The following is a 15,594-nucleotide window of genomic DNA, read 5'->3' on the forward strand; positions in this document are numbered from 1 at the left end:
CAAATGATAGTGAAAAAAATGAAACTTCCTCCAAAAGCAGTTCAGACAATAACAACAATCCGCAAATACACTTACTTTAGTCAAATGTTACAACAATAAAGTTGAAATCTCATAGTCGCAGAAAAACAATGTAGCAATTCTTCTCTATATACCGCGTTATGAGCACAATTCTTTGCTGGAAAAAATTCTGAATTCCTCTAAACTTCTAAAGGATGGAAACTGCCGATTCTATAATGAATTCTGACTGTGTTAAACATCCCTGGTACAAGCAAAGTGGGAAAGGGAACAAGTAAAAATGTACACTACTTGCATCTAATTCAGACCCAGTCCACTACTGGTTTGCTGCTTCACTGGTTCTTCACTCATTGTACAGGATATGAAACACAAAAATACACAAGAGTTTTAATACATTTTACATGAGAATACAAATAATATTTTTACAATAATTATCCTAATAACTAACTCTTTGAACGTCTGTGACCACAGTCACCAATAAATAATATTATTATACTCTTTAGGTTAAATGGAGTCTCCTTTGAGAGGCTGGGTGTATAGGGGAACGTGGCGCAATGCTCGATAGGACAGGAAATGGTTGGCGTGAATAAAAATTTGAGATAGTTGGTAGGAATAGTACAATTAAACTCGTCAGCTTCATGTTCTGAATATCACCTCATAATTATCTACCAACATGAATCACATCACATTATTTAATATTACAGGTAAAAAAAGTAATCATTCATAAAAGAATATTTGATCGAAAATTAGCGTTTTAAATCTCACTCTCTAATGGTGAAGAGGTTTGTTTATTAGCATGTTCCTCGAGCCACAAATATCACTAAAATATTCTGAACAGAAAGAATGGTGATCTCAGTGCTGTAATTCTTATAGATTTTGCTTCTTGATCAACCGTGACAGAGAGAATCAACCGTCATTCATACATTAAAACAGATAATGCATTCCGAACAAATGACAGACAGCAAAGAGTACGCATAGTGCACAAAAGACCGCTACCATTCAGACAATACCTACTCTGCTGAACAGAAAATACGCAACACAACATAATATGCTGTAGTATTTTTTTTAAGAAAAGAAAGACTGTGTTCGAACACCAGACATGTAAAGTTTTTAATCTTCAATAGGCCCTAAATTTATACTGAAAAGTATGTGCAAGCATTTCCGTCAAAATCTGGAATGAAGATCTTTTCGTGTGAAGCCCTACAAAAAGGAGAAGAAATGCTTTGCTTCTTGGCAACGACAGGATGCAGTGATCATTGTGGCAAACTGAACCTCTTTGGCGATGCGCGAATGGAGAGTAATGGAAACTGGAATAAAACGAAATCTCATCAACTGGATGCAACTTTGAGTCTCCGTGTACTGACTGGATAGACACTGTCTATATTCGGTAACATCCTCGGTTCGAATTCCGTTCAGATACACTGTTTTAGCTTGTCGTAAATAACCAATTAACAACCAATATTAATACTGTTTGGCAACGTTACGTAACGCAGAATTTACTTTTACTTGGAAAAAGGAAACATAATAATCTCAATACCTAACAGGCTGTTTAGTTGAAGCGGTGAAATCAGTGGCACTCTTCGGTCAGATAACCGTGGGAAATTTGATAAGACATGATAATGTTATCAAGAAGTTTATGTGCGTGGCGGCGGCTACACGACTGCTGTTACTCTTTGAAAGAGTGTTTCGTAAGATACGTATCACTCTACGCCTTGCGAATGCGGACAGCCAGTAGCTTTACAGCTCTGGTTACGGGATTCAGTTCGGTACTTTAGATGGCGCCACTGCGTTGGAAAGGGAAGAGTGTGCATCAATAAACATTACTTCTTCTTCTTTTACTGCTATTACTACTACTACAGTAGAACTTACCGCGATATTCATATTCTTTGAGTTCTTTTAATTTAATCTTTATTTATTTCAACACAGTCCACTTGAATGATACAGTGCATGCTGAGACTGATCTGAATTCCCGCCTAGATATCGTGTACAATTATTTGATATAACGAGGCTAAAGCAATGTATTTGTCTTGTTATCCCATCAGAACGTCAGATAATTTGTTATGTAATTGAATATGTGAGAGTACGTAGTTTTATACATAAGGACCCGTTTACAGAGACGAATCAGTGACAAATAAATTGCAAACATCTTGACAGGAGATTGCAGCATATGAAAATGGTAGCCTGGTATCCCAGTACCAAAGAAAGCAGGCGCTAACAGGTGTCATTATTATCGAACCAGGAGTTCAATAGGTCATGGTTACAAAACAACAATCGGTGTTAGCTACAGAAAAATGGAACGATTGATAGAAGTATTCCTAAGGGACGATCAGTTTGGGTTCCGGCGGAATGTTGGAACATGCAAAGCAGTACTAACCCAAAGACCTACTTTGAAAACAGATTGAAGAACAACAAATATAGGTTTACAGCATCTGAAGAAGAATGGCTATTAACAATACTAACTAGAATACACTATTTGCAATTCTGAGATAAATAAATAAATGTCGTCTGACTAGGGCCTCCCGTCGGGTAGACCGTTCGCCTGGTGCAAGTCTTTCAAGTTGACGCCAATTCGGCGACTTGCTTGTCGATGGGGATGAAATGATGGTGGTAAGGACTTACACAACACCCAGTCCCTGAGCGGAGGAAATCTCCGACCCAGCCGGGAATCGAAACCGAGCCGTTAGGTATGACATTCTGTCGCGCTGACCACTCAGCTACCAGGGGCGGACAGTTATGAGATTATGAAGAATAAAACAAGACTGTCTAAAATTTGTGCAGAAACTATCCAGCAATCATAATAGCCGCTGAATATCAAAGTGATGTTTGTAATTGCAGTGAAGAGAGACAGCTGAGGAACAGAGTAAAAAGCTGGCGTTTTTGCCTTTCTGTAGCGCACTGATACAGAAAATTAAACTGCTCCTGAAGCGGTGTAACATGAAGAAAGCCTTCATGTCTGAAGCTAAAATACCTCAACTCTGTGACAGACACCGCAGGTCTAAGAACTTCCGACGTTTACAACCAAAGAAATTTGCTGTAGCTAAACGCGCTTTGGAAAACAGACGTAAAACTGCATTCGCCGACACCTCTGGAATCACGAAGCTTGACAGTTTCTCTGCTAGCTTAATAAAATATGCTATAACCATAGCACATCAATACACATAATACAGTCCTCAATAAAGACGGCTTCTTGCGTCTGAAAGCAACAGTCCCATCGTTGCGTGATCAAAGCGGGTACGGAAGTTGCATTATGTGGCGCTGAACTGAGCACCACTGACGTCGCATCCAGTACTGAGCTACAGATAGACGAGACCAGCCACTGAACGGCAGTTAGGTACCACCTGACAATGGCCGAGGTGCGCTCGTCCGAAAGCTGGTGGGTGTATGACCAATCCACGCGGCTGGAAGCTCGAGAAGATTTTATTCAAGGATAATGGAGTACTGCGAACTGAGAGCTTACTAGACTCTCTTTCGAGAGCGTTACAGTTCAAGTCTCCACCTCGTCATCAAGATTTAGGTTTATCATGATTCCTCTAAACCACTTAAGACGATTGTGGGGATGGATCCTGCCACGACGTAACACGTACACCGCCGATTTCCTGTGCCATCCTTATGGCCTTGTGCTTCCTCGTTGTAATGTCTCCGTCATCGATGCGACGTTAAATCAAAATTTTATTTCTCGTCGAAAAGGACTCAGGGTGCGCTTTAACGAAGTGTGATAGAACTATTATTATTTTATTTCGTTTGTTCGTGTAAAGAACATCATTAGTTAGCGTTAGTCTTCGTGTTCCTCTTAACTTCCCAAAACTTCTTCATTCAATGACAGTGGGTCTGATGTCGTCCTAATGTCCACGAGTGTTGTAGTTTCAGACTTCTTCCTGTTAGATGTCTGGACGTGAACATAGGAGAGTCGATCTCCTGTCTGTACATCGTACGTGTAGTTCCCAGTAGGTCCACAGTGAGGTCCTTTTGAGTTTCGGCTAGGCATCGTCTATGGCCTTTTGTGTCGCTTTTAATATCTTCTTGGCTTACCGATCTTGTCCAATAATTTCAGACGTCTTTTCCTTGAAATAGATTTACGTCGTTTCGTTAGAGAATACAATCCTTTGAACTTTTGAACACCCAGATAGCGTCTTGGAACTTGGGTCGAAATATTTTCAGAATTATCAACTGGCTCTGAGCACTATGCGGCTTAACTTCTGAGGTCATTAGTCGCCTAGAACTTAGAACTAATTAAACCTAACCAACCTAAGGACATCACACACATCCATGCCCGAGGCAGGATTCGAACCTGCGACTGTAGCGGTCGCCCGTTTCCCGACTGTAGCGCCTAGAACCGCACGGCCAATCCGGCTGGCTCAGAATTATCTATCGTCTTTTTTTCGAAGACACTGACTCTCATGGGTAATGATGATGTTGCAGCTGCATAGAGTTCTTCCGGAAAATGACTGTTTGGTAGTGGCAAAGTTGGGCAAACCATTATTGTTAATGACATGTATTACTTACTTAAAAGATAAAGGTACTGAAGATGAGACAGTCACTTAATAGAAATTAAGCTCTATGAATTTATAGTTCTGTGAAAGATAATGTGTACAAAATATAAACTTCGCTCGCAGCTTGTCTTAACGTAGACGAATAAAATTTGTGAACCTAAAAACATCATCCACTCTTAGTCGCACGTAAGTAATAAAATTTCGAACGTAAAACTGAGTGGCTAAATATTGAGTGAATCGCACATGTTCAGTTGTAGACAAACTTCAACTTGTAGTCAGGATTTTGTGATATTGTCATTGGCCACGAAAGGGATTGTCTGCCAAACACTAGAGTGGCGAATACTGGAATATTGTTTACTTGACTGAGAATTGTATGTAGTCACACTAATATGATGGAGAGAATAGTCGCGACTTTTTCTTATCATGACAGAGAGACTGTGGCGAAAATATCGAGAAATTTCAACTAATAGACATATTAAGCAAACGATCGGGTTCGCAGTTACTCCTCTTCTCCTTCCTCTTTCTATCCTTCTCTACCTACCCTTCTCCTTGTCCATCTCCTCGTATCCCCACTCTCTGCACATCTGATCCTCCTCTCTCAGTCCATCAGCTCCCTCCCATCTCTGTCTTCTCCTTCTCCTACTCCTCCTCCCCTCTCTCTGTCCAACTCCTCGTCCTGCACTATACGCCCATCCCCTCTTTCCTCCTACCTCTGTCCATTGCCCCCCCCCTCTTCTTTCGATTCATGTCCACCTACCCCCTCCCTACGTATGTCTCCACCTCTCTCTGTCTGTGCCCTCCTCTCCCTCTGTTTCTGACCCTCTCTTCCCCTTTTCTGTGTCCATCTTCTCCTTTCTCCTCGCTCTTCTCCTGTCCCCATCTCTCTTTCCATCCCCCCCATCCCCTCTCCCGCCCCTCCATTCCTGTCAATGTCTCCCTATTCATCTCCACCTGCCCTCTCTTCCTATCCATCTCCTCATCCCTCTCTCCACATTAAACTCCTCCTCTTTCCTTCTCCCTATTCCCATCTCAAACGACCCCAATCCATGCCCATCTGCAAATGTAGTCTCTGCAGAACAGGCTGATACCACTCAAGCATAACAAAATTTCGTGTTGGATAGCCTACACATTGGGGGCTGGAAAATCCTGTCTTGTCCCTGACATGTAGGCTGCCCTAATAAGCAAGTCTATAAGGCAGGTCACTACACACCCACACAACGTTTCTTTTGTGCAGGGCAGCCTATATGACAAGGGTTGAAATACTCTGTCTTTGCTGCTACTGGAACTGGAAGGCAGTGATGATACTCATGAAGTTTGCTGTCTGTGTTCCAGATTTTATTGCAATTGATCCAGGAATTTGGAAGGAGGTTCAAGGTATATACCCATGTACATAGACTGCTTAATGGGCAGTATGCACTAGCCTCTTCCCCACCTCTTTGCATGTGTACATGTATGTCACAATGTCATATAGAATATGCATATCTCTTGGTCCATATCTCCACCTCCCCTCTGTTTGCCCACGACCTCCTTACATACATATCTGTCCATCCCCTCATCCCTCTTCCTTTGTACATCTCTTCCACCCTTTCTCTCTCCCTCCATCTGCTCCTACCCCTCCATCTCTGCATTTTCCATCCAACCCTTCTCCTCCTACACCATTTCTTCCTATCTGCCGTATCCACCCACTTCCACCCCATCTCTCTCCTTTGCCTCCAGTATCCACCCCTATCTTCCTCCCTGGCACATCCATCTGCACAAGTAGCCGCAGCAAAAGACCTCAGTAAGGCAAGTCGGTACTACTTTCATACATGCCTCTCATGCAGAACCTCTATAGCAAGGGCTTTGAAACCCTTTTATTCCCATGATGTGTAGTTTGCCATGCAAAGCAGGCCAATAAAGCTGACTGTTACTACTCTAGCACAACACACCTCTTGTTCCAGACAGACTACATGTCAGGGGCTGGCAAACCGTTCCTTCCCCTTAATGAGTAGGCTGCCCTGCAATGTAAGTCGATAAGGCATGTCAATACTACTCCCCTTACAACATGCCTGGCATCCAGGGCAGCCTATATGGCTGGGGCTTAAAAAACATGCATGACTGTATCTCTTAAGTAATAGAGTTAGAATGTTATAAATCTCCCTTTGTCCGCACTCTTGGGATGAAGAATTTGTATGTCAGATTTGGCCCACATCGGTTCAGGAGCTTGGAAGGAGTTCTTATACATACATACATACACTATGTAAGGTGGCAGCTTGAATGAATGTCAATTTCGCTCCTTACATGAGATTTTATATGTCATAACAAGTAGATGGTTGTGTCACCTGACATACTTTGGCAACAGTGAGCAGATTTGCATATCAAAATGTACAGTATGTAATGTATTAACACACCGAACCCAAATCCTCCATGTCAATGAGCAAAATGTGAAAAAAGCTACTGAAAGAAACGTTTTAGTTTGGGGACAGACGCGAGTTGCGCTGTCACAGGCTTCTAAAAGAGGTTGGTGACCGTGGTGAGAGGGACAACGAACGTGCTGGGCGATACATCAAGGGGAGCAGGTAGCGGCCCAGTGCTACTAGCGATGGAGATATTCTCTAGAAAACTGCATAGGAGAATTTCCAGATGGATAGAAACATATCAACAATGCTATTGATCATGTGAAAGGCCTGTGGTACACTCATGATGTACGTGTATAGCTTTTAGGCGTCAGGAGAGGGCACAAAACGTCCGATTGGTTGAAATAAACTCAGAATGAGAAAAAGGGTCAACGTTGTAACGCAGTTTAAGGGTAGGCCCTTTGCGATTGTCTGGGGTACTTTCCACAAGATGAAAGGAACCCTCCCATTGGTCTGAAAAAGCCGGGACGTGAAGCACGAAAGGACACAGGTGGGGGACAGTTTTCTACGAAAGACACAATACCGAAAGTGTGGAACAGGGCGAATCACGCCCTATACGATGTCAAAAGAGGAATTTTTGTGTGAACACTGCGTTCACTTTGGCTGACATCCAGCTATAGTCGTTGAACTTTGATAGTGGAGAAACAAAACAGCTACGTAGTTAATTGATCTTGCAAGAACTGAGAGGGCATTGAAGTATACAAACTGTTCCATCTATGCAAGTGTATATCGCAATATTTTCCAGACTAGGGATGAGTGCATGTTTTCTCACCTAACGAGAAACATAGGACAGTTTCAGCTGATAAAATCAGTAAAGATTTTGATTAGCTTTTTATAGGATTTTCAGAGGGCAGGAGAAGCAATGCAGCTGACAGCACGTCGCAGCCGAAGGTAAAGGCCGCTGACAGAGGCGGAAAATTGTTCGATTACCAGCTTGCGTCCACTGTGAACTCGAGCAATCTTGAGTAATCTTTTGCTCATCTTGTCACAAAAACTAACCATCCTCCATAGACTTGATTGCCATCCTAAATAGTACCGAACTTAGAACTGGAATCAGATGATTTGTCGTAATATTGGCCAACTTCACTGTCTAGAAGTAAGGAAAATCTTGTAAAGAACATTCTATTTAAATCTGAGATTGTTGTGTTCAGTGTTATTTCTGCTAAACAGGATGTAATGCGTTATATTGACAACTGTCCTGAAAGTGTCATGTCACAATCTGTGTAAACTCGTGTGCTTCTTTGACAATAACAGAGAAATTAAACCACTTTTTACAGCTAAACACCAATGTGCTCTGTCATACAATAAGGGTCCACTCCTAACCCCTGTCATTTATTATAGTTACACTAAAGCACTCACAGGGTGTTTTTGATGATGTATGACGAATGTGAAAAGTAGTGGAGTGTCAGAACAACATACATACATATAGTAGTCTTTTCCTCACTTTGCCCATATATGTATTCAGCACCATATTTCCCAGACCTCCACAGTCCCTCTCTGTTTCCACATCTTCCTCTGTCACTATGCCCACGTAATCCTCCCACACCTATCTCCTCTTCCTCACCCTGTCTCTTCGTCTCCTCCTCTTTCCTCTATCTTCTCCTCCCCTCCCTCTGATCTCCTCCTCACCCTCTCGGTCCATTCCCTTCTCATCTCTCTATGTATCTCCTCTTCCAACTCTCTCTGTGCCCTCCTCTCCTCTCTCTATACATCTCTCCCTTCCTCTCCTCTGTCTCTCCCCTTGTCACCCTCTCTCTGTCCATCTCCATCAACCCCCCCCCCCTCTGTGCTGTCCACATTCTTCTCTTCCAAAGCTCCATTTGCTTCCTAATCCACTACCCTCTGACCATCTATTTCCTTGTCCCTCTTCCAATACTGCTTCCCTTTTTCTCTATTTCTGCCCTCTTCCCTCCATACTTTCCTATCCATTCCTCCATCCATGCTGATACCACTCCAACACAGTATGTATGATACCCAATATGTCAGGAGCTGGTAATCTTTTCTGCTCCTGATGTGTAGGCTACCATACAAAGCAGAATGGTAAGGCAGGCTGATACTACTCCAACACAACATGCCTTCGTACAGGACAGCATATCTGTTGTGTGATGGAAAACCATTTCTTACCTCTTACATGTAGCCTGCCCTACAAAGCAAGTGATCAGATAACTGATACTCTTCCTCCGAAATATGCCTGCCATTCAGGGCAACCTGTACGCCATTGGATGAAAAAAAAAAACACTTTTTTCCAGTATCCTCCCTCCTGTTGGAGTTAGGAAGCTATAAATCCTACAGTGCTACTGTTTCTGTGCCAAATTTGGTTGGAACTAGTCCAAGAGTTTGGGAGGAGATCCCAGACATACACACACATACACTCTACTTTATATAAGTATGTAGAGAAGGCTAGTCTTTTCCCCCATGGCTTCTTATCCATATACATGTGACACATACACTAACACACCTCACCCTCTTAACACTTTGTGTCCATCTCTACCGCTCTCTGTCTGTCCATTTCATCCACCTCTGTCTGTTTCCTCCTCCCCACTCACTCTTCACCTCCTCCTTCCCCTCTCCTTATCCATTTCCCCCCTCCCCACAGTGTCTCTGGACACATCTTCCCCTTCCCTCCCTCTGGTCATATTCTCTCCCCTTTCTCTCTTTACGTGTCCACCTCTCCCTCTTCCTTTCCCACCAGCCCACTACCTCTCCACACCTTCTGTATACTTTATACATCTTCCTATCCTTCCCTTCTCTCAATCCGTTTCCTCCTTCCACTCACTTGTCCATCCTCTCCTTTATTCATCTCGATCTGTCTTCAGTCACTCCCATTGGAACATACAACCCCTGCAATATAGCTCAATAAAGCATTCTAGTTCCATAACACGCCTATCATGCTAGGCAGGCTATGCATTAGGTCCTTGAAGCTCTCTGTCCCTACCATCCTCTCCTGTCTCACTCTCTCCCTATCCACCAACTCCTGCCATCCCTCTCTCCCTCCATCTCCTCCTCCTATGTCCACCTCAACTTTCCCCCAGGCATGCTCTTCCACACATGTAACCTCTGCAAAAAGAGATCGATAAAGCAGGCTGGTACTACTCTTATGCAGCATAGCCTACATGACAATGGTATGTAAGCCTCCTTTTCCCTTGTTGTGTAGGCTACACTATAATGTAGTTCAATAATGGAGGTCGATACCATGCCCTCCTGCCCATTCCCTTTCTCTCTCCTCTTTGCCTCTCTTCATATCAACCTTCTCCCAAGCACGTCCTCTGCAAGACTAAACCCTGCAAAAGAGGATGATAAAGGAGGCTGGTACTACTCCCGCAACATGCTCGTCTCGTAGCACAGTCAATGTGCCAAGGGCTTGGTGATGCATTTTTTCCCATGACATGTAAGCTTCCACTGAAAGCAGACCAATAAAAAAGGCTAATACTACTCCAACGGGATATACCTGTTGTGCTGGCAGCCTATATTTTAGAGGCTGAAAAACTGTTTCTCACCTGTGACGTGCGACTTGCCCTACAAAGCAGATCGATAATTGAGGTCGATACTAATACTACACAACATGACAATGCGTGCTCATGGTGCTGTTGCACCAAACGACGTCATCTGGAACATTGCCTTATATTCTCGTACATGCGACAAGAAATGCCTCATCAGCGGTGTGTCCCTTTGTGTCCGTGCATGTGATTTGGCTGGTGGTGGACTGGAGTGTGGCGGTTTAACATGGCCATTCCTACAACAGTGTGACAGGTGGTTCAGCAGGAAACCGTTTTGTGGTGTAAAGTGCACATAACGCTGACATTTCACTCGCACAAACTACTGGTACCTTTGCGTATGCCTCATGAGATAAATAATGATTGGCCAAAATGGAAAGGTGCAGATGTGCCTCTTCCTGATATCTCACGTTTTTGAGGCATGTCTCACTCTGTAATGAATTGGGAGGATTACTGTCGTAGCTTATGAAGCCTAGCAGCACAGTCATTGGCAGATACGAACGGTTTTGACCCAGGGACACACCTCATTTACTGGCGTGTACTTTCGTCTCGGCATGCTAAGCCCTTGTATGTTGAGTGTCAAGTGTCTGGAAGTCTCAGTATCATTTCAGCCAGTATGCCGGCGGCCGCTGTGGCCGAGCGATTCTAGGCGCTTCAGTCTGGAACCGTGCTGCTGCTACCGTCGCAGGTTCGAATCCTGCCTCGGGCATGTATGTGTGTGATGTCCTTAGGTTAGTTAGATTTAAGTAGTTCTAAGTCTATTGGACTGATGACCTCAGATGTTAAGTCCCATAGTGCTTAGAGCCATTCGTATTTGCCAGACACATAATGAACGTAGCAATTGTACGTAAGCATAATGGGGATGGAAACATGCAGGTGTTTCACAGTGGATGAATGCAGTGGAACATACCTGCGCTAAGACTGTAGCATACCTCTGGTGACTTGACAACATGGGTCATGTACTGTTGCAGTATACCTTTGTTTCAAGCACTCCGGCATGTTTTTGCGTCACATGGCGCGGTGCATCCGTCACTTGATTTATGATGACGAGACTCTGGCTACAACTTATTTTTCAATATTGGGTTGATATGACAATCTTTCAAATCCAACTGCAATGCAGTAATAGATATGAGGAGATAGTGAGAATGCAATAGGTTATGAAGAAACGCAAAACAACTGTATCAGTCGAAAACGAACATTGGAGCCACCTTGTTAGAGTTCCGTATCTCAGCCGGTAAAAAGGAAACTCATAGGATTGCGTTTTGCCCATCTGTCTGTTGCCCGACTGTTAAAAAACTCAGAACGGTTGGACGTTATCAAGTTTAAATCTGTGTCATGCACTAACGTTTATGGGTCCTTAGCACCGTAGAAAATCGAATCTTGTAACTCAATGCACTCAGAAGATAAGGACATTTATGTCACATATTTTGATACAAGCAAAATCACTCATCAAAACGTGTAGGATACTTCCTCTTGACTTATGGAATTTGGCGAGAAGCAAGGTTTCTCACTGTAAATAAAGAAAAAAAGACGAAAATTCTTAATTTGTTAAATGTGTGTGAAATCTTATGGGACTTAACTGCTAATGTCATCGGTCCCTAAGCTTACACACTACTTAACCTAAATTATCCTAAGGACAAACACACACACACCCAAGCCCGAGGGAGGACTCGAACCTCCGCCGGGACCAGCCTCAGACTCCATGACTGCAGTGCCCTAGACCGCTCGGCTAATCCCGCGCGGCTTGATTTGTAATTATATCACACGAGAAAACTTTTTTTTCTCATTTGTTATTCAAATGTCTGTTTGTCCATCCGTTAAGACCGCTTTTTCTCAGGAACTGGTAGATATACGAGTATCAAGTTGAAATTTACGTCACGTGCTCTGGTCTACGGTCCCATATCGGTGAAATAAATGTACGCTTCTAAATCAGTACAATCAAAAGATACAGCCATTTATATCATATGCTTCGATACTCTCTAACTCACGCTTCAGGAGCTATAAGATGCTTCCTATTGACCTAGAATCATGAAATTTGGCAAGAAGTAAGATTTCACAGTACAAGTAAAAGAAAAAAATCCGAGCGTTATTAATTTGTAATTATATTACATCAAAAAATATTTCGTTTGTCATTTTTTATCCGACTTCACACTTAAAATTAAAAGATTCTGAATGTCTTGGAATTCCTAGGATCGATACAATGCCAGTATCTGTGTCGATGAAAGGCAAAAATCGTTGAGATCCTCGAACCCCAGGTCGGATAAACTGGCTGTATACATAATAAAGTTTGTATGGAACCCACAGAGCGCGAATCCTAGTTGCACCTGGACACTTTTAGAACATTATTGAGACATTTCGTAATTGCTGATCGTGCCATACTTCATGGCACTAGTCTACCGTGACATAAGCTAATGTTACCCTCTGAGAGGATTTTGGAATTTTGACCGCGTGTTTGTCTAACGGATAAAAGTATCGGACAGTAATTTCGAATATGGTGAATTTAACAGAAAAACTAAACAGGCTTTAAACAATGGGGTTTTAATGAAAGTAATAAATTTCGTATACGAATGAAAAAATGAACGGTCGCCAGCCCAATTAGGCACATGAATTTGGAAATATATGTTTAAGAGAATTAAATATTAGCTTTTTAAGTTACTTTAACTAATATTTCCCTTTGAATAATACACAGGATACAAACAGCCACAGGGCACTCTGAGCTGCGTGTAGCAGCAGTCACCAATCCTGCACGTACTAGTAATCACAGAAAGCAAAATTTGTATCAAACTCACACTAATAAGAGCTACACTGAAGATTGTTACATGGATCAGTACTGACATGTTACTGCAAGAAGTGCAGAACTAAAATTGGTCAGGAGGGGGTTCTGACGTAACTGACATATAAATACCACAAATAAAAATAAATAATACGACAATTACACTGTTTATACTCCCATTCATAGAAATGCATCAGATTTCCTTAGTTGCAATAATATTCAAATTATCTTTCTAATATGGGAAGAATATGGTGGGGACCCATAAACTGATATTGTAACACTAGTCAAACTCTATGATTATTTCAGTAGCACAATTTAATTAAACTAAAGTTAATTCTTAGCTTCACTGGGAATAGTATATGTTTTTACTTTTCAAGGCAAATTATTCAACACTGAACTAAATTAACTTCAAACATTTGTTCATGATAATAATCAAAGCTAAATTAAGTTGCAAATGAGTACAACTTATTTGCCTTTTTCGTCACCTCTGAAGCGTGTGTTTTAGACAGTAACATTTACACATTCTGGCACTGAATTTCTGCGAAACGATACTTTGCAATAAGCTGAGAGTATTTTAGCAAAATTCTAACTAACTTCAGCTTTTGCTAATCTTTGCATTTTTGACAAACATAAATAAACCACAAGTTCATTTGAAACAGGATACTCGGTTTTATAAACACTCAGGAGGGGATCCTGCATAGGTTCATGATCAGGATAAATGTTATGTTTCTAAACACAGGTTTATAAAACTTGGATTATTATCAAAATCACTCTCACAAATTAACTGGACCATGCTCAGATACATATCTGTATGTATGAAGTTGGTGGAGTAGTGGCAAAGTAACGGTGGCAAACGACGTGGCGGCTAACTGTACTCACGGCTCTTGATGTTTGAATGTTCTATACAATTTCTTCTTGGTGACTGAGTTTTAATGTGTTAGAGCCATTCCTTATTGCCGAAAGTACCATGAAACAGCCAAATCCACATCCGAGACAAAATTCCTTCCAATTGCCTTTGGCACCATTGATGTGTACCGTGCAATGGCTAGTCACTGACTGCGTACCGTTCACACCAAGTAGCCGCCCAGTTCGACCACCAAAACCACCTTTTACATACAATACAAGTGCCCTAAGCATGAACCAGCTTCCAATATACAATGTTTTTTCTTCTAAATATACACATATTGTAAAATTTCATTATTTTAAACATCATTAAGCTTTTTCCATATATACATTGCAATACTTTGAATTTCCTGTCACAAATCAATGACCTTAATCAACAAAGAATACACAATTCGTAATTACAGATACACAGTTACATAATACAAACCTGCTTCTAATCGATAAAAGTTTTACAACTTGAATTCCCCTTCGGTATTAGATAGAGATCATGCATGATCTTCTGACGAATGAGTATTAAGGAAAAAAGATATAACTCACACATACATCCTTTCATTATTTCTACTTAGGACTGAAGAACCAAGAGTATTCCACGCCTGTGTGCACTTGTTCCAGATGCCCCGGCGCTTGGGGTGCGACACTTGATGTCGGTGCTGCTGTGTGTGACGCACGTGCTCGCCTTCAGCATGCGAGGCGACATGTCTGTGGCAGTCGTCGTCATGGCCAACAACACTGGGGCCAACCCCAACATCAAGGTGAGCGGTCTACTTTCCATTTAACATAACACGGGGCCCGACAGTTGAGTAGTGGGGAGAATTATTATCTCATAGTTGCTTTGTCTCAGGCAGTTAACGCTTCCCGTGTCATGTCTACAGTGACCTTGAAAATGTAGCAGCATTGATTTGCAGTCAACCATTAGTCAGTTACAAAGCATTTTAATCCAAATGCCAATATGCCCTGCTCCACTCCCGCTTGATTACATTTCCACACTAACTAGCAAGATTTGCATAAAAATTAAGAAAAAAGTTTCTGTTCCATTGTTATGTAACTGCACTCTGACACAGTATAAGCATCAAGTGTAAGTCAAGTAACAGAAGCACTGTGACTTGGTAAAAACAGATGACAACAGGACAGATGTCATTAGACTGCTCCGTTTGATTCTGAGATGGAAAGGATGAAACATCCCGCTTAAAAAATGTGAAACAATTTTTGGACGATTTATTACTTCGAATTATCATTGGATTTAATCTCTGTGGCCACTTAGAAGTCTGTACCAGATGCTGAAGCGAAATCAGACATCTCCCTTTTGCAGACTAAACTAATCGTTGTACTATACATATGCTTCTAATTGTGGAATTAAAATCAAGTTCTGAAGATGCTTCTCTCTCGAATCCTAACTCCAAAGAGGCTATATAGGTCGTCCTGTAGACATAGCATCTCTATAAAAAACGAAGATAGATGTCATCACTGTCGGCATCGTTGCCGGGATGAAGTCTTTTATCCTTGGAGACGTCTTCCCTATGTTG

The 15,594-nt window shown here is 42.0% G+C and overlaps 1 protein-coding gene across 1 annotated transcript in view; it reads left to right on the forward strand.

The window, feature by feature from the left end:
- Nucleotides 1–15,594, forward strand: part of LOC126163098 (putative inorganic phosphate cotransporter) — a 168,394-nt gene that overhangs the window by 61,845 nt on the left and 90,955 nt on the right. The window contains exon 2 of the mRNA XM_049920018.1: nt 14,684–14,823. Within this exon, the coding sequence (XP_049775975.1) occupies nt 14,684–14,823 (140 nt within the window). The remainder of the gene's footprint in view (nt 1–14,683; nt 14,824–15,594) is intronic.

This window comes from Schistocerca cancellata, chromosome 1 (assembly GCF_023864275.1).
Source record: "Schistocerca cancellata isolate TAMUIC-IGC-003103 chromosome 1, iqSchCanc2.1, whole genome shotgun sequence".
NCBI lineage: Eukaryota > Metazoa > Arthropoda > Insecta > Orthoptera > Acrididae > Schistocerca > Schistocerca cancellata.